Genomic DNA, 20,412 nt, shown 5'->3' on the forward strand with positions numbered 1-20,412 from the left:
TCTGTGTCCAAACATTGCCCTTTCAGTCCTTTTTTAATCTTTCGCCCTCTCACCTTCAACCTATGCCTTCTAGTTTTTGACTCCCTCATCCTGGGAAATAAGACCTTGGCTATTCGTCCTATCTGTGACGCTCATGATTTTAGAAACCTTTAATAATGTTACTACTCGGACTATGACGCTCCAGGTTTTAAAAAGCCCCAGCCTCTCCCTACAACTCAAAACCACCAGTCCCAGCAACATCCCTGTAAATTTTACTGCTTCACCATTCAATCATGGCCGGTACGCTCCTCACCCCCATTTTCCTGCATTCTCCCCATAACTCTTCAACCCATCACCAATTAAAAACCTATTTCACACATCTTCAAATTTATTCACTGTCCCAGCTTCGACCACTTTGGGGGAGCGAATTCCACAGATTCACAACCCTTTGGGAGAAGTAGTTTCATGCAACTCTGTTTTAAATTTGCTCCCCCTTGTCCTAGTCTGTGACCTCTCCTAGAATGCCCCACAAGAGGGTGCATCCATTCCATGTCTACTTTATCCATATCTTTTATCATCTTGAGTACCTCAATTTGATCTGCTCTCATTCTTCTAAATTCTCAAAAGTATCGGTCTAAACTTTTCAATTTCTCTTCATTGGACAACCTTTGTGGGTGGCACGGTGCGCCAGAGACCTGGGTTCAATTCCCGCCTCAGGCGACTGACTGTGTGGAGTTTGCATGTTCTCCCCGTGTCTGCGTGGGTTTCCTCCGGGTGCTCCGGTTTCCTCCCACAGTCCAAAGATGTGCAGGTCAGGTGAATTGGCCATAATAAATTGCCCGTAGTGTTAGGTTAGGGGTATGGGTGGGTTACGCTTCGGCGGGTCGGTGTGGACTTGTTGGGCCGAAGGGCCTATTTCCACACTGTAATGTAATCTAATCTATATTTAAAAAATCTGTGGGATCAATCTAGTGGACATCCTGTGAACTACATCTTTTCTGAAATAAGAGTTTTAGAACTAGCCAAATCCTTCAGGTGTGGTTTCAGCAATACCATTTACAGTTGCAGCAACACTTCCTTAACCTTATATCCTATTCCTTTACCTGTAAAACCCAACATTCCATTTGCTATCTTTATTATCTGCTGTACCTGCATGCTAGTTTTCTGTGACACATGAACGAGGATACCCAGATCCCTGTGCATCAGATCACGCCAAAGCCTCTCACCACTTAGATAATAGGTCTCCTTCCTGTTTTTGTGACCAAAATGCATGACCTTGCACTTATCTACCGAACTCTATCTGCCAAATTTTGGCTCACTCTCCTAACCTCTCTATATCTAGTGGTAAGGTTCTTATTTCCTCAATGCAATTTACCATCATGCCTATTTTGTGTCATCTGCAAATTAGGCTATAATGCCTTTTATCCCTGAATCCAAGCCTTTAATCCCTGGAAATAGATTGTAAATAGTTGGGCTCCAAGGACCCAACCCTGTGGCACGTCAACAGTTACATCTTGCCATCCAGAATAAAAAAGCCATCGATTCAGACTGTCTGTCTCCTCCCCATCAGCTTGTCACCTATTCAAGCAGATAAATCACCCCTAATCTCATATGATCCCACCTGTGAATTGACCTTTTGAGTGGCACTTTCACAAATGCCTTCTGGAAGGCCAGATATATTACATCTACAGGATCCCCATTATCCAATTCGCTTGTTATATCTTCAAAGAACTTAGTCAAACCTGATTTGCCCTTCATTAAACCATGCTGACTCTGCTGGATGGAGTTTTGAATTTCCAAACGTCCTGATATTGCTTCCTTTATAATTGATACGAATACCTTCCCAACATCAGATACTATACTAACTGGTCTGCAATTTCCTATATATTGCCTCCCTTCCTTTTTAAATACAGATGTTACATTAACATTTTTCCAATCAACTGGAAACATAACATCATAAGATATAGGAGCAGAAATCAGGCCATTCAGCCTATCGAGTCTGCTCCACCATTCAGCCATGGCTGATAAGTTTCTCCACTCCATTCTCCCGCTTTCTCTCCGTAACCTTTGTTCACATTGTCAACCAAGAATCGACCTATCTCAGTCTTAAATACACTCAATTAGTCTTTCTCCTGTCCAGGGAATTTTGGAATATTGTGACGAATGTTTCCACTATTTCCGCCATTACTTCCTTTAGTACCCTAAAATGTAGGCCATCAGGCCCAGTGAACGTGTCTACCCTTAATCCTCATAGTACACCTATCCACGTTGATTGTTTAAGTGCTACGCTTTCTATGGCTTCTGCCTTGGCTGTTCCAATAGGACTGGTACTGCTGTCCTCCAAGGTGAAAACTGAGGAAATGTATTAATTTAGAAGCTCTGCCATTTCAGTATTCCCCTGATTAACTCACCAGTTTCATCTTCCAAGGGACCAACATTTACTCTGTTCCCTTTAGCATACGACTAGAAGCGTTTGCTTTTCTTTTTGATATTTTGTGCTAGGTTTCTTTGGTAATTTACTTTACCTACTTTTATTCATTTTATTAGTATCCCATTGTTTATGTCTGAAAGTTTCCCAATGTTTCAGCTTTCCAGACGTCTGGAATACCATTTCTGTACAGGCTGAAAATTGAAAACATACTTTTGTTCAAACTGAAAATAAACCCATCTATCAGGTGGCTGGGGGCGGGCAAACCTATCGCCCCGCTCCCATTGTTTTCAAATTCTTGGAAGACTCGTCCAATCACGTCCCTTCAGCTGGTGATGACATCACCCCCCCCCCCCCCCCAAGAAAACGCGTCTCGGGTCCAGTGATCCTTCAGAACAGGACCAGGTTTCAGGAACATCCCGGGGAGGTCGCCAGGCCCGAGCGCCAAGACCTGGCTCCTGCCCCCGGGGAGAGGAGACAGTGAGACAGGGTAGGATTGGGACCCGCGGGAGGAGGGAGACTGGGGAGTTTATAAACTCCGAGGGGGAGGCCTCAGGCCGCGAATAAAAGCCCCACAGGTCAAGTATTTATTGGAGAAGGAGATCTCGGGTTGCCCGGGTAACCGGCCGCCATCTTTGTGAGGGTAAGGCGCATGTTGTCTTGGGGTGGGTGGCCATCTTGGTGAAGGCACCATCCGCGGTCATTTCCGGGAGAGAACTCCAATCTCGTGACAGCCTTTGTGTCAACTAGAATTTCCTCATTTCACTTTGAGAGACCAGGCGCTGAGGGTATATCTGCCCTTAACACAGGAAAAGGGAGTGAGAGAGAGATCCTGAATTTGAGTTGAATGTGATAACTTGTGGCGCTGGACAAGAGTATTGACGTGTTGATGTTTTCAGTTTGGAGACTGGAGAAAAGGGAGAACACCAGGAGTGGAAGAAAGACATGAGGAAGTGGATGTGAATTTCAATGCAGGAGGAGAGACAATGTGTAGGATTGAAATTTTTAATACTTCCAGCTAGTAGAGAAGATGTGTTCTGTGGAAAGTAGAACTGTCCCCTGAGCTTTTAATCTTGTACTCACAGTGACGTCTTTTGTAGATTTAGTTTAGTGGATGTCACAAGTTTCAGATGGGAAACTCAAGACAAACATCATAGAGTCATAGAGATGTACAGCACAGAAACAGACCATTCAATCCAACCCGTCCATGCCAACCAGATATTCCAACCTAATCTTGTCCCACTTGCCAGCACCCAGCCCATATATCTCCTAACCCTTCGTATTCATATACCTATCCAGATGCCTTCTAAGTGTTGCAATTTCACCAGCCACCACTACTTCCTCTGGAAGCTCATTCCATACATGCAACACCCTCTGTTCGAAAAAGTTACCCCTTGGGACTCTTTTATATCTTTTCCCGCTCACCCTAAACGTATGCCTTCACCTCCGGGAAAAGACTTTATCTATTTATCCTATCCATGACCCTCATGATTTTCTAAACTTCTATAAGGTCACTGCTCAGACTCCGACTCTCCAAGAAAACAGCACCAGTCTGTTTGACTTCTCCCTGTGGCTTAAATCCTCCAATCCTAGCAACATCCTTCTGATAGTAAAGAGACTAGAATTGCATGCAATATTCCAAAAGTGGCCTAAACAATGTCCTGAACAGCTGCAAAATGACTTCCCAACTCCTGTACTCAATGCTCTGACCAATAAAGGAAAGAATACCAAATGCCACCTTCACTATCCTAAATACCTGTGACTTTACTTCCAAGGAGCTATGAACCTGCACTCCATGGTCTGGTTGTTCAGTAACACTCCCCAGGACCTTCCTGTTAAGTGTGTAAGCCCTGCTAAGATAAGCCCAAGGTTTGACAATTGGATGACTTATCTCAGTCCATACCCTGGAGTTCGGATTATCAGGTGCTGGGGCTTTGTAAACTTTTAATCCCATCAATTTCCCCAACAACTACTCAGTTCTGCTCTCGATGGACCATGTGTTCCCCAAAATTTTGGGGATGTTACTTGTGTCCTGCTTTGATGATACAAGCAACATGTGTGGTTAATTGGTCTGCCATCTCTTTGATCCACATGAGAACTTTGCCTGTTCTCATTTGTAATTATTTTCACTAATCCTTTTTTTTTGTCTTTACATACCCCATTTTCCCCTTTTTAATCAATCTTTTTGCTGAAACCAGAAGTGCTCCCAGTCTTCAGATCTGCTTTTCCTTGGCCAATTTGTACGCCATTTCTTTGGATCCAGTACGATCCATGATGTCCCTTGTTAGCCGTGGCTGGACCACCTTTTGTATTTTATTTTGCCAGACAGGAAGGGACAACTATTGCAGTTCCTCCAGGTGCTATTTAAATGTTTGTCATTTTTTTTTTTAATAATGTTCCCTCATTTGTTGTGGCCTGTTTGTGCATTTGCCATTGTAATTTTCTCGCTTTAGATTTAAGTCCCCAATCACAGAATCAACTCTGTTCCTCTCCACCTTAATGGAAAGTTCTCTCTCTGTTTTTCACTCTTCCGTAAGGGGCCTCTCTCAGCTACGTTGCAAATTATTTCCTTCTCGGTGAAGGAATTAGCATTTTGGAACTAAATTACCATTGCCCAACAGCCACTTTTGGAATGTTGCATGCAATTCTGGTCTCCTTCCTATTGGAAAGATGTTGTGAAACTTGAAAGGGTTCAGAAAAGATTTACAAGAATATTGCCAGGGTTGAGAGATTTGAGCTATAGGGAGAGGTTGAATAGGTTAGGGCTGTTTTCCTTGGAGTGTGAAAGGCTGAGGGGTGGCCTTATAGATGTTTATAAAATCATGAGGGGCATGGATAAGGTAAATAGACCATCTCTTTTCCTGGGGATAGGGGAGTCCGAAGTGAGAGGGTCATCGGTTCACCATTGGGGGATGTGGAGGGGGATGGTGGGTGGGGGGGGGTAGCGAGATTAAAAGGGAGCAGAAGGGCAACTTTTTCATTCAGAGGGTGGTGCATGAAAGGAATGAGCTGTCAGAGGAAGTGATGCAGGCTGGTACAATTACAATATTGAAAAGGCATCTGAATGAGGAAAACGAATAAGAAGGGCTTAAAGGGTTATCGGCTGAGGTGCTGGCAAATGGGACTAATTGATTTAGGATATATTTTCTGTACGGATGAGTTGGTCTGAAGGGTCTGTTTCTGTGCTGTATATCTCCATGACCCTGGCTTTCCAACAATGCTCGCCATGTCTGTATGTTTAGTTTCTCTCGAGTGTTGGTGTTATTGCCTTGATGTCTCACCTCCTCCACACCCACCCTTTTTTTTTTTACTGGGGATGTTAACAATTTAATGTCTGGTTCTTCATCAAGAAGCTGCATTGCTGGTTCACCCCGAATTGACACACCCTTTTGTGTTTGCTTCCCAAAATCAGACCTGATCATTCTCAGCAGTACCATGGTGTTGTGAAATATATTAACTGTTGGATGGGGTTATCCAAATTCAGAGATGCCAGTTTTGACGTTTTTTGCTTTTTCTGTCTGAGATCCTGAATCAGCATCTTCAGGAGAATTAGTTCAAGCAGAGTGAGAACACAGGGAGTGGGAGAGTGGGATAGTGCTTTCAATTTTGTGGAATAACAAAAGCAAAAAATGTTCCTCAAAGTAGAATTGCATATTCTGAATTTCTACCCTGGACTGACAATGCTCTGACCTTGTGCTGTATAAAAAGCAGCTACTTTTTCTATGCCTTTTTGCTGGGAGGATCTGAAGCTGTAGTAAAGTTGGGTTGCAATAAAGATTACCTGAACTTACCACCAGTCTCAGACTCATGGAAGCTTTGAGCTGCAACAGGTTTTTGTTTTAAAACTGCTCATTTCCTTCAGCCTCCTGCACTAAGTTTCCAATGTTGTGTATCAGTTGCAGCAGTGAATAAGTAGCCAGTATGGTTAGAAATTTTCCAGGAGTGCAGGTACTGCGTTATGTCGTCAGCATTGTAAGGTTTATAGACCGCACCAGGTGTGGGCTGTGTTCACTGGAAACAATGTGGAGGAGTCGATGTTGGACTGGGGTGGATACAGTTAAAAATCACACAAAACCAGGTTATAGTCTAACAGGTTTATTGGGAAGCACTAGCTTTTGGAGTGCTGCTCCTTCAGGTAGCTGTGGAGCAGGATCATAAGACACAGATTTTATAGAAAAGATCAGTGTCGTACAACCGGGCTATATTGTACAACCCTAGATTGCGGTTTAGTCTTTAATCTTTTAGAATGGGTTTTGGTTCATTAATATGTAAAGCTCAGAAGTACTTTTAAGTCAGGTTCTCGAGATGACTTAAGGTTTTATAAAAATCGGTGACATCACAGCTCAGTACATGAACGGTGTGAGGTTAGAGTCTGAAGATTGTCTGTATCCCAATCAGACTGGTTCCATTTCCAAAGTAGGAAGTTTTAAAATATTACAATTTTAAAAATTATTAAAATATTGACTACCTACAGATTGTGCTTTTTGATCAAAATTGAATGTATCAGCAAATGCAAATTTATCCCATAGACGAGTGTGTGTGTGTGTCTGAGAGTTTGCATAAGAGCGTTTGCCTGTGTGCATGTTTGGTAATGCAAGAGTGTGATGGAGTATAAGCTTGTGAAGGTGTGAATATTGGGTGGTGGGAGTGTGTCTCTGAGAGAGATCATGCGTATGAGAGAGGTATAGATAAAAGCGAGGAGTGCATTTTGCTACAAAAACAAAGGGCAGGACTTGTACAGTTACTGGTAGGGCCCTGGATCATGTTGTAGAACAGAGACATGGGGCGTGGTTTAAGTACATAGTTCTTTGAAAGTTGCATCACTGGTAGACAGGGTGGTTAAGGCATTTAGCACACTTGCCTTCACTGTTCACATCATTGAATATTGGAGTTGGGATATCACGTTGAGGTTGTATAGGATATTGGTGAGGCAACTTTTAGAATGCTGAGTACAGTTCTGTTCGCCCTGTTATAGGAAGAACACTGTTAGATAGGGTTTGGAAAAGATGTACCAGGACGTTGTCAGGAATGGATGGTTTGAGTTAGGAGAGCCAGGGACGTTTTTCACTGGAGCATAGGAGGTTGAGGGGTGACCTTATTGAAACTTGTAAAATCATGAGGGGTATAGGTACGGTAACTAGCAAAAATAGTGAGGAGCCACGGAGGAAAATAAATTGTGGGTCTACCCTTTTTTTTTTATCTATTGGCATTTGGACCCTTAAAATTTGTCAGTAATAGCAGCATTTTCACAGAGCATACTGCACAGGCTCCTCGGTGTCAGCAAGAACGGCGCTTGTTATTTTTGTCAGCTAAAAAATGCGCATGCTCCTAGTTTCTGCTGAAATGGGGCGCGACTTTTAGCCATTGGGGCATTCCTGGAGGACCAGAAGCTTGGTAGTCATCCTGCCAATCAGAACATCCCCTATTGTCTGAATGTGGAAGTTGTCCTGCACCTCTCTCTCTGAATGAAGATTAAGTTTCACCCCAGACTGCAACTTCCTTCCTCTGTCCACGTTTCTCATGCCCTTTTCTTCATTGTGGGCTTAAATTGCTGACTTGTAGCAACTGAAAGGAAACGGATTGAATCCAGGAAGGAGCAGACTCAGGAAATGTTGGTCCAGGACTGTCTGAATTGGCAAACACATGGCAAATCCAATACTTCAATGTGAAGTTATATCCTTTGCTGTGGGGGAAGAAAAAAACAAAGAAGGGGCATTGTTTAAATGGTGATATTGGGATGTGGATGAAGGTGAGGACTGCAGGTGTTGAAGATCAGAATCAAAAAGTGACACTGGAAAAGCACAGCAGGCCAGGCAGCTTCCAAGGAGCAGGAGAGTCGATTTTATGGGTACGAGTCTTTCGTCAGGAATGATGTGTGGATGTACAAAGGGGCATCAGCATCCTTCTATGCCAGTCAATGCCAGTTGTCAGACAGGTGTAGTAAGCAATCAGCAAGGCAAGTGGTATATCAGCAAGAGGAATTCAGTTCAGAAGTGGGGATGTCTTTGTGCAGATAGGAGGTCATTAAATATATTCAAAGCTGAGTTTATCTGACTTTTGAACAACAAAGAAGTGGATGGTTGTGGGGGAAGGAAATAAAATGGTTTAAGACCAGTACAGAACAGTTAGAGTCAAACAGCACAGAAACAGACCCTTGAGTCCAATGAGTCCATGCTGACTATATTCACAAACTAAACTAGTCCCACCTGGTTTCATCCATATTCCTCCAAACTTTTCCTATTCATGTACTTATCAAAATGTCTTTTAAATGTTGTTACTCTACCTGCATCCACCATTTCTTCATTCCACACACAAACCACTCTCTTAAAAGAAAAAGGTTTTCCTCATGTCTTTTTAAAATCTTTCTCCACTCACCTTAAAAATTTGCTCCTCATTTTGAAACGACACTTGCCATTCAACTCATCTATACCCCTCATGATTTTATAATCCTCTAAAAAGGTCACCTCTCAACCTCCTGTGCTCCAGTGAAAAATTCCCAACTTATCCACCTAGATGTAGGTAGATCCATATCCAGTTATGATCTGTTCGATGCTGGTGCAGGTTTGAAAGACCAAATGGCATACTCCTGCCCCCAATTCTGTGTCCAGGACAGTAAGAAACTGGAAGACAGGAGCAGAAATTAGGTCAGTCAGCCCATCAGGTCTGCTGTTACCATTCAAATGTGTCTGATAAGTTTGTTAACCCTATTCTCCCACTTTCTCCCGGGACCCCTCGATACTCCAGAATCTATTTGTCTCAGTCTTAAATATCCTCATTGACTTGGCCTCCACAGCCTTGTGTGTCAAGGAATTCCATAGATTCACTGCTCTCTGGCTGAAGATGTTTCTCCTTGAATCCGTTCTAAAAGGTCTTCTCTTTTCTTTAAGACTGTGCCCTCTGGATCCAGTCTCTCCTGCCATTGGAAACAGCTTCCCAACATCCATTCTGTCCAGGCCGTTCAGTATTCTGTATGTTTCAATTGGATCACCTCTGAGTGTGGGCCTGTTAATCAGCATGAATCAGACCCTTTAGGATGAGATATAGCAGGGATTAGATTCAGCAAAGTGGGAATGGAGGGAGAGTGTGTGGATTGGAGATTTTCAGCTTCTCTGGAATAAGAGGAAATAAATATAAATTAGAATTGATCAGATGTGCTGAGGAATGGCAGATGGTGTTTAATTTAGAGAAATGTGTGGTTTGCATTTTGGTCAAGCAATCGATGCAGGACTGGCACAGTTAAGGGGAATGTTGCAGAACAAAGAGACCATGTTGTGAAACTTTGAAAGGGGTGGAAAAGATTTATAAGGCTGATGTCAGAGTTGGAGGGTTTGAGCTACAGGGAGAGGCTGAATACCTCCGGTATATTTTCCCTGGAGTATCAGAGGCTGAAGGCTGACTTCACAGAAGTTTATAAGGGCATGGATAGGGTGAATACCCAAGGTCTTTTCCCCATGGTGGGGGGGGGGGGGGGGGGGGGGGGGGTCCAGAACTAGAGGAGTTTAGGTTTAAGGTGAATGGAGAAAGGGACGTGAGGTGAAACTTTTTCACGAAGAGGTTGGCGGATGTTTGGAACCTGCTGCCGGAGGAAAAATGACACAATTTAAAAGACATCTGGGTACATGAATAGCATGGGTTTAGAGGGATATGGGCCAAATGCTGGCAAGTGGAACTACATTAATTTAGGATCTCTGGCCGGCATCTGTCTAGGTTAGGGTGGATTAGCCATGTTAAATTGTTCCGTCAGGTTCAGGGATGTGCAGGTTAGGGTGGATTAGCCATGGTGTTTAGGGATGGGCAGGTTAAGTGCATTAGTAAGGGTTCAATGTAAAGCAATAGGGTTTGGGAAATGGGTGTGGGTGGGTTACCATTCGCAGGGTCGGTGTGGACTCCTTGGGCCAAATGACCTGCTTCCACACTCTGGGTATTCTCTGAAAGGAAGGAATTTTGCAAACTGCGTAGGGCAGTGCGATCCAGGCGGCCGCCATCCGGAGCAAGCGCAGTGCGGCACTGGTGACGTCACAACACGGAAGTGGCCATGTCCGTTTGAGTGAAACTCACTTCCTCCCTCTAAGCAACTCTTCATTCTGGAGGGGATCTGTTCACTTGTAGCAACTGGAGTGAACCCAGGGAGGGAGCAGATACTGCAAATTCAAGGTGAGGAGAGCCGGATGGAGGGTGGGAGGTGCTGTTTTCCCCAGCGTGCCAGAGACTGGGGGGGCGGGTCAACCAGAAAGATTACTTATAAAATCGAGGGGCGGGGATAGAGTAAATAGACAAGGTGGTTTCCTTGGGATGGGGGAGTCCAGAACTGGAGGTTAATAAGTTTAGGCTGAGGACGGGGATGGGAGTGGTGAAGATTTTAGAGACCTAAGGGGTATTGTTTTCACTCAGAGGGTGGTGCGTGTATGGAATGAGGTGCCAGAGGAAGTGATGCAGGCTGGTACAATTGTAACATTGAAAAGGCATTTGGATGGTATATGAATAGGAAGGGTTCAGATGGATGTGGGCCAAGTGCTGGCAAATGTGACTACCTTAATTTAGAATGTCTGATCAGCACGGAAGAGTTTGCTCTAAGTATCTGTTTCTGTGCTGTATATCTCTGTGAATCTGACTTTCCACAAACATTTGCCACGTCTTTGTTTGGTTTCTCTCTGGTGTTGGTCTTAATACCTTGATGCCTCACTTTCTCCCCCGTTCCTGGGTACGTTAACCATTTTGTGTCTGGCTGTTCCTCAAGAAGCTGCTTTGCAGGTTCACCCTGAATTGAGGCACTTTTTAAAAAAATTCTTCCCAAAATCAGACCTGCTCACTCTCGGCACTATCCCAATATTGTGATAGATATTAACTCAGGTGGAGGTATCCAAAATTCAGAGGGATGTCAGTCCTGACGTTTTTGCTTTTCTGCCCTGTGAGATCCTGAATCAGCACCTTCAGGAGAATTAGAGTGGAGTGAGAACAGAGGGGGAGAGAGAGTGGGATAGTGCTTTCAATTTTGTGGAATAACAAAAGAAAAGAATATTCCACAGAGTAGAAATTCAGAACAACCAATTCTACCCTGGACTGACATTGATGTTTGTGATCTCTTTTTAGAATATTGGAGATCTGAAGACGGAAGTTTCAAAATCAACAGATGAAGGGCTCGTGCCTGAAATATTGACTCTCCTGCTCCTCAGATGCTGCCTGACCTGTGCTTTTCCAGCGCTGCACTTTCCGACACTGACTCTCCAGTGTCTGCAGTCCTCACTTTGACGTCAATGTCTGACAGTCACTCAGTCCATCTGGACCACAATGATTTTCAACTATGATTCTGTGAAAAGGAGCAAAGTATTTTCATTGTTGTTTCAGTACGTTTTCAGCAGAAGTGGGACTGGATGAGCTACTGTACTGTTGCAGTGGACTGTGGAGCCTGAAACAATAATACGGCTTGGAAAGAGGATATCACGGCGGGTAGAAGCTCTACACACATTTGTGTGCGGCTGAAGCTTCGGCCATGGAGAAACCCGGGGAATCCTGCCCTGTGGAGAAACTGTGGAGGTGTGGCGACTGCGGGAAAGGTTTCTGTGTCCCCTCTGCCTTGGAGACCCATCGGTGCATCCACACAGGCCTCCACCCTTCAGATCCACCAACAAGTCCACACGGGGGAGAGGCCCTTTAGCTGTCCTGAGTGCGGGAAGGGCTTCAGCCATTCCTCCAATCTGACACACCGGTGGGTCCACACGGGGAGAGGCCCTTCCCCTGCCCCGAGTGCAGGAAGGCCTTCAGCAATTCTTCCCATCTGCTGAGGCACTGGCGGATCCACAATGTTGAGAGGCCATTTGCCAGCCCCTAGTGTGGGTGGAGGTTTTTGTTGACCTGCAACTTGCGGGGGCACCAGTGCTCCCAACCAATCGGATTACACCGGTGAAGCTGTTGTGGGTCACCCCCAGGACTGAAACTCCCGCCTGTTCTGGCAGTGTAGAGTCAGTGAGCTATTTTTGTTTCCTGCTGGACTTCCCTCCGTCCAACTTTGCTTCCAGTGGGAGCTGCAGCATGTTGAGCCCAGAAGCTACTCTTTCTTTTTTTTCTGTCCAGTTAAAGAACTGTTGGCTTTTTCTGGGAATGAGTCGCAGTCTGTAAGAAGTAGTTGAATGCATCGGGACAACCATTCACATTCAGCAGTGACTTTGAAATTAGATATACGGTTATGTGCGTGTGAACGACTCATCGTCCAAAAATTGCACAAAAGCTTGGAAATCAATTGTTGGAAACTGGTTGAATTGGTAATTTCTTTATTTTCTTTTTTAATTTACCCCTTAAGTCTCTGTCTGTGAGATGGTGGGGGCATGATCATTGCTATTAATTAAATTATCTTGTTTAAATTTGCCTGAGTAAAGTTGCAGTATTTATAATTGTTAATTTTTATTTAAATTATAGTTTTGGTGTGCAAAATCTGTTCTTCAAGTCTGACTAGGAAGAGCTGAGAAATTCTGAGGGACATTGTGTGTTTTAATTTAATTGTGCTGTGAATCTGGTGATAATGACAATCGTTTGTATTGGCTTGCTTACCCTTGCCTTCACCCTAACTACTCACTGTAGTAGTGAGTTCCACAGTCTCACCACAATCTTGAAGTTTCTCATGAAATCCTCAGTACAGACTTGGAAAGGAAAATGTTGACGAGCAGAATATAAGGTGCTATCTGCAAAAAGCCAGGAAGAATTCGGCAAAGTAAAACTTTGACAATGAAGAGACAAATAAGGAACTTTGACAACAATGCAGAGATCACAAGTCAGTGTTCAAGGTAACAGTCATGACAAAAAAATGTACTCTCTAGACATTGGATATTGTAATTAGGCAAATGTCGAGATGCTGTCGTTGGTTAAATCCAATAAGGTAAGACAAATAAAATAACCAGAACTACTAATCGTAATTGGATGTGGATTTCCCTACGGAGAAAGTGAGGACTGCAGATGCTGGAGTACCAGAGTCGAAAAATGTCATGCTGGAAAAACACAGCAGACCAGGCAGCATCCGAGGAGCAGGAGAAGGGCTTAAGCCCTTCCTGAAGAAGGGCTTATGCCTGAAACGTCGATTCTCCTGCTCCTTGGATGCAGCCTGGCCTGCTGTGTTTTTCCAGCATGACATTTATCGACTGTGGATTTCCCTAAGACAAGTGTATACTGTTGATTTGGTATAGGTAAGCTGCTCTTAAAATAATTGAACAGTATATCAAACAGATGTACTTGATCATCTGGGGGGGTTTGTTGCCAACTTATGGAAGTGGCTCTGCAGGCTTGAATAAAAGCAGTGTACGAAAAGTGTCCACGTATCATCTGGTAAGTTACAGGCTCCAGGCAGTTCTAGAATCCCGACCAGCGTGCAATAGGCCGTTCAGCCCATCAAGTTGACACTGACCATCCATTTCAACTACCCTAATCTGGTAACCCTTCATTTCCCATGGCCAATCCACCCTAATCCGGATATCATTTGGACTGTGGGAGGAAGCCCACACAGACACAGGGAGAATGTGCAAACACCACACAAACAGTTGGCTGAGGGTGGAATCAAACCTGGGGCCCTGATGCTGTGAGGCAGCAGTGCTAACCATTGAGCCACCACCCTGTGCAGCTCTGAGGGAGTGAATTTCAAAGACTCGGGAACCTTTTAGAGAAAAGCAAAACTTTTCCATCTTAAATGAGAGGCCACTTATTTGTTAACTATGTCCACTCATTTCTAGTCTCTGCCACAAAGGGATTCATACATTCACATTAAGTCCTCTCAGGATGTTATACATCTCCATCAGATCATCTAATTCTTCGAAGCTCAAACTGATACAAGCCTAGCCCAATATCCCCTTGACCCCGAGAAGCTAAGTAATGCAGCGACCCTTGACCTCACTGACATGACACAGGATGCCTTCAATCCAAGTTGACCTTTACCTTCTAACATCTTGACCCCAGGCCAGCATGTGGTCAGCTACAACTCAGCTCTGACGGGAACAGATGAACTGACCAGACAGCGGTGAGGTGGACACTGCATCCCCAGAGAAACCTATTCGAGTGTGAAAGTTGTTCAGCTCACATTCGGATTATTGCAGGGACAATATCTCCTGTCATTTAAAAGTCTTTGATCCCAATAAAGTTCTGGTTCTGTTGCACTTTGTGTGTTTTATCAATCTGTGTTTCACTCGATTTTCTGTTCCTGTCATTCCCATTAGGAAGTGTGAATTCAGTACCAGATAATAGTCTCACTTCTGAATTATCATTGAGGATTGGTGTAGAACATACCAAGTGTCGGTCAGAATGGAAGGAGCTGTACTCTTTATTTAACCCTCTGCTGTCTCCGTCCTGGGAGTGTTTGAATGGGAACGTTAGAGGGAGTTTTACTCTGTATCTAACCCAATGATGTGTTTTTCTTGGCACTGTTTGTTTGGGACATTGTCATGGTTGCTTCACTTTCAACTGAAAAGAGTAGAGGAGGCTGTATCCTGATTGTATTCCTATGCTGTCCCTGTCCTGGGAGTTTTAGATGGGACAGAGTGCTGATGGAGAGAGCTGTCCTATCTGTCATGAAGACCTCTGTAATTGCAATGAATGCAGACTTGGCTGTGGGAGTGGAGGGTACTTTTACTTGAACACACCCGTCTTGGGCTTTGCTCTGCTGATCAAGATCATCTCAGACACCTTCATTCTCTTTTCCAACCAACCACAGGATGGTTAAGGATGGGTAAAAATGCTGGCATTGCCAGCGATGCCTACACCCCAAGAACGAATAAATACTTTTTGTTTAAAAGTTACACTTATATTCCAAACCCTCTGCTTACTTACATCTGAAAATTCATATTTGATTGCAATATCATTTTAAAACATAGGAATGTGGCAACCGTAGAAATATAACGAGCAACAAATTGAGCAGGTAACAGGTAATGAGCAGGATGGTAATTTGGACCAGAATGCTGAGTCAGTCTGACCCATGGCTGAGAGAGTTCACCCAGATGTTGCAGTTACAACTTCCCCAAAAATATGTCCCTGATGTAAGATCATTCAATGACTTGAAGAGCTAACTGTTTTTATCTCCATAGCTGCTGCCAGACTTGCTGAGTAATTCCAGCCCTTCTGCTTTACCCTTTTATGGGATTTGAGCTTCCCTAAGTCAGTGTAATGAAGAACTGCAGATACTGGAGATCTGAAATACACAAAGGCAGAAATTGCTGGAGAAACTCAGCAGGATTAGCAGCACGTATTGAGAAAGAATCAGAGTTAGCATTTTGAGTGCATTTTGACCCTTCTTCACAGCTGTTCTGGACTTAGGACAGGATATTGACTCAGTTTCTTTCTCACTCTCCACCAGTGTTGCCTGACTGGCTGGCTGAGTTTCTCCAGCAATTTTTGTTTTTGACTCTTTCACAACGTTGATGTTTGTTGCCCATCCTTAATTGCAAGGTGTCTTGCTTGTGCCATTTCAGAGAGCAGTTTAAGAGTCATCCACATTGCTGTGGGTCTGCAATCACATGTAAGCCAGACCAGGTAAAGATGGCAGTTTCCTTCCTGAAAGGACATGGTTTTTTATGACGATTGACATCAGTGCCATCGACACCATGCTGAGACTAACTTTGTTTTCCACATTTATTAGTTGGTTTATTCAAATTTCACCACTTGCTGTGATGGGATTTGATCCGATGTCCCTGGATTACTCACCCAGTGACATTACGACTACGCTGTTGTTTCCTGTACTTTACTATTTTGCATTTACTGTTTCTGTCTTTGGCCTCTGATGTTTGGGAAATGAACCTGTTTAAAGAGCTGCCCTAAACCTGCCCCTTTGACCAAGTCTTTCGACACCTGTCGTTATCTGTGCTCCGGTATTGTAATTTTAGAAAATAATTCTTCTTATTTTCACATGAAGCACTTTGAGGCAGTTGACTATACCACAGATGTTATTTGATTGCAGCTTGTATCCCTATCTTAACATCTGGAACTAGGGAGTCATATGTTAAAAGTGTGAGGTTGCACATTTAAGACAGAAATGAGATTTCTTTTCTCTCTGAGGGTTGTGTCTTCTCCACAAAAGGCAGTGGATTCAGTATCTTTAAGGCAGAGATAGATAGGTTCTTGCTAACCAAGTGGGTGACAGATTGTCGGGGATGTGGAGGAATGTAGAGCTGAGGTTGTATTCAGATCAGCCATGATCTTATTGAATGTTGCAGCAGGCTCGAAGGGCCAAGTGGCCTACTCCTGTCCCTTTGTCTGTGTCTCTCCTCTTATATCCTTGAACTGGGTCATTCCTTTCCAATATTGGAATTTTGACCCTTCTTCACAGCTGTTCTGGACTTAATTGAATACCAGACAGTTAATTGAATACCAGATGACCTTATATTGGGAGTGGGCACATTGTAGCAATTGCTGTGTTTCTTATATCAATTTTGTTCCTTCTTACTCATTGTTGCTGAAAATCTTCTAACTAAAATAAAAGTTCCTGTTACTATGCATCAATGGAAGTGTTGGTTTGGATGTAACGTTGAAATAACCATTCCCATCTTTTCCAGACTTCCACATTTAAAGCCCTCGAGTCTGGTTTCTGCCCCTGAAACAGTTCTTGTCAAGGTCATGTTTGACATTCTTTGCAATGGTGACAGAGGTAAACATTCCCTGGGTTCAAAACCTACTAAGACAGATGGTGGAATGTAAATTCAATATAAATCTGGAATGAAGAGTCTAATTACAAAACTGTTGTGTATTGTTGTAAAAATGGGCGGCACGGTGGCTCAGTGTTTAACCTTGGGCGACTGTGTGGAGTTTGCACATTCTCCCTGTGTCTGCGTGGGTTACCTCCGGGTGCTTCGGTTTCCTCCCACAGTCCAAAGATGTGCAGGTTAGGTGAATTAGCCATGCTAAATTGCCCATTGTGTTAGGTGCATTAGTCAGAGGGAATTGGGTTTGGTGGGTTACTTTTTGGAGGGTTGGTGTGGACTGGTTGGGCCGAAGGCCCGGTTTCCACACTGTAAAGAATCTGTAAGGAATCTACTCTAATCTTTTTTTAAAAAAAACTCATCTGGTTTTCTGCTGTCTGAACCTGGTCTGGCCTACATGTGATTCCAAACCCACTGTAAGCTGGTTGAGTCTTCATTGCCCTTATGGTCAATTGTTAAAACTCACCCTTTTTGACCAGGATGTTGCTGGAATGATTTATAGACTGGATAGGCTGGGATGTTTTTTCACTGGAGTGTAGGAGATAGGGGGGCCACCTTATGGAGGTTTATAAAGTCATGAGGGGCAAAGATAAGGTGAATAGCAAATGTCTTTTCTCTAAGGGTAGGGGAGTTCAAAACTAGGGCATATATTTTTAAAGTGAGAGGAAAAAGACTGAAAAAGGACTAGAGGGGCAACTGTTTTTACACAGGGAGGTTTGTGTGTGAAGTGAACTGTTAGAGGAAGTGCTGAATGTTTAAACGTCATAGAGCCAAAGCGATGAACAGCACAGAAACAGACCCTTTGGTCCAACTCTCCATGCTGACCAGATATCCCAACCCACTTGCCAGCACCCAGCTCCTATCCCTCCAAACCCTTCCTATTCATGTACCCATCCAGATGGCTTTTAATGGTTGCAATTGTACTATCCTCCACCACTCCCTCTGGCAACTCAACACGTACCACCCTCTATGTGAAAAAGTTGCCCCTTCGATCTCCTCTAAATATCACCCCCCACAACCCTAAACATATGCCCTATAGTTCTGGACTCCCCCAACCCATGGTGCGATCTGGGTACGACATCTGTCACCCCATTGATTTTCAGGGTTGATTTGGCTGATCTGGCTGGGTAGGTGGTTGTCCCTCTTCCCTCACAGTTCCATGTGCGTCCCTCCTGAAGCTCAACGCTCTGTCGCGGAGGATGACCCCCTAGAAGAGAATTGCTCCGCCGGTCTAGGGTATATGATGTAGCTGCACTCCCCTGCTCGGCCAAATCTCCATTTGGATAGCTACATGAATAGGAAAGGTTTGAAGGGATATGAGCCAAACACAGGCAGGGGGACTAGTTTAGTTTGGGAACAGGGTCAGCATGGACTAGTTGGACCGAAGGGTCTGTTTCCATGCTGTATGATTCTATGACCAAGATAGTGATCTTATGTTTTATGGTGCTCCTTAGGATTGTTTGTTCTATGAAAGGTGATACAGTGTATAGATAGAAATGCTCCAAGCAGGTACCACCCCCTCACCTCAATCCAGAGCCCCAACTAGTCCTTCCAGCTGAGACAGAGGTTAACCTGCACCTCTTCCAACCTAGTTTACAATATCAGATGCGCCTGATGTGGTCTTTTTTACATCGGGGAGACAAAACATAAACTGAGGGAAAGTTCACCAACCATCTCAGTCGGGCCGACAGGACCTCCCAGATCCGCCAATTTTAATTCCCTTTCCAACATGACCATCCTCGGCCTCCTCTATTGCCATGACAAACCACACCTCAACTTCCGCTTGGGCAGCCTTCAGCCTGGAGGACTCACCATTGAGTTCTCCAATTTCAAATACCGTCCCTCTCCTCCCCTCCCTCCGACCCCCAACCGGATTCGTTTCTCCAATTGGCCAACCACGTCAAACCCTCTACCTGTCTACACCAATCCCCACTCCGCCACCCTGCCCCCACAACCCCCTTTATCTGCAGCTCCCCCGACACCCACCCCCAAACCTGAGGAAGAGTTACACCAGAAACGTCGACTTCTTCCCCTCCTGCTGCTGCCTGGCTCGCTGTGTTCTTTCAGCCTCCTGCCTGTCTACTTTGAGTCAGAAGCTGGAATGAAGTCGAGGTCGGTCCGAGTTTTGTTATCGGCAAATTCCGGGGCAGCGTTACCGGAGACCGAGGTTGCGGGTGAGTACTGGGGCGGTCGCGATGGCCTGGGTATTGTTAGAAACGAAAATCGCTTCTCAATAATCGCTCTAGACAAATTCAGGAAAAACAAAGTTTTATTAACAAGTCAAGTCTGCAGAGTCGGGCACCCTTAAAGAAAAGGCGCGCCGAGGCTTACAAAGTCTCCATTATTTATAGGACAAGTCCCTCCTCTCCTTGGCTCCAACAAGCCATGAGGTTCACATTCTTAAAAACATCATTATTTTTATCACAAAGTCTGCAACAAAAGGCTCCAGAGTCTCCAAAGTTTGTTGTTTTTCTCACCCTGTAGTCTTATCAGTCAAAAGCTTTAATCTTGAAACAGATGTCTCAAGTCGTACTCCCATCCTGGAGTCTTATCAGCGAAGGATTCATCCTTCTCTGCTGTGTGAATGGCTTCATTAATCAAGAGCCTGCATGCTTTTACTATAGCTCACAAATTGTCAGCATTCTGCACAATTTAAACTACTCTACTTTTGAGTATATAAAATGGTTGTTAGAAAAGAAACAAAGGTTTTGTCTTTTATTATAGATCAGTCTGTGGCCCAGGCACATCTTAAAGTTTAAACCGAAATTACCTCTTACAATTCCACCCTTTTCTTTCTTTAAGATGTGCCTGACCAAGATAAGCCCCCCCCCCCCCCCTTCCCTCAAGGGCCCGGGAAATCCTTGGTCTTTCGCAGCAACATCACTTTAAGTTCCCGTGTCCCATGTTGTGGAACCACCACTGCCTGGAGTCGGGAAATATTTTTCTGAATTAAAAACTGAATACAGGGAGTTAGGCAGGGTAATACGAGAAGAAGAATCATGCCGCCCCCAACCACCAGCAACGCCGTGCGCCACCAGCTACCACCTAGGAGACCATCCCACCATCCGATGCCACTAAGAGGACGCCAAGATTGTACTGGCACATGGGCCAATCTCCGAATTTCATCGGAAATTTTCAAAACCGCTTTACCATTATCGTCAATTTCTAGACAGCAGTTTGTCAGGTTAAATTTCCCGCACACACCCCCCTCCGAGGCCAACAGATAATCCAAGGCAAGTCGGTTTTGATATATAGCAGCCCTCATCTGATCCTGCTGCTGAGCCAACAGCTCTAGGGCCAGGGCAGTCCGGTTAGTAATGACCTCTACGACTGCTTGGA

General features: G+C 44.4%; 1 protein-coding gene across 1 annotated transcript in view; it reads left to right on the forward strand.

The window, feature by feature from the left end:
• The window catches only part of LOC148142928 (uncharacterized), a 130,161-nt gene that overhangs the window by 98,032 nt on the left and 11,717 nt on the right, over nucleotides 1–20,412 (forward strand). Inside the window, exon 3 of the mRNA XM_087975762.1 lies at nucleotides 12,006–12,187. Coding sequence (XP_087831888.1) covers nucleotides 12,006–12,187 — 182 coding nt within the window. The remainder of the gene's footprint in view (nucleotides 1–12,005; nucleotides 12,188–20,412) is intronic.

This window comes from Chiloscyllium plagiosum, unplaced genomic scaffold, assembly GCF_037043375.1.
Source record: "Chiloscyllium plagiosum isolate Xiang-an unplaced genomic scaffold, Cpla_swu_hap1 HiC_scaffold_27, whole genome shotgun sequence".
In the NCBI taxonomy this organism is placed as follows: domain Eukaryota; kingdom Metazoa; phylum Chordata; class Chondrichthyes; order Orectolobiformes; family Hemiscylliidae; genus Chiloscyllium; species Chiloscyllium plagiosum.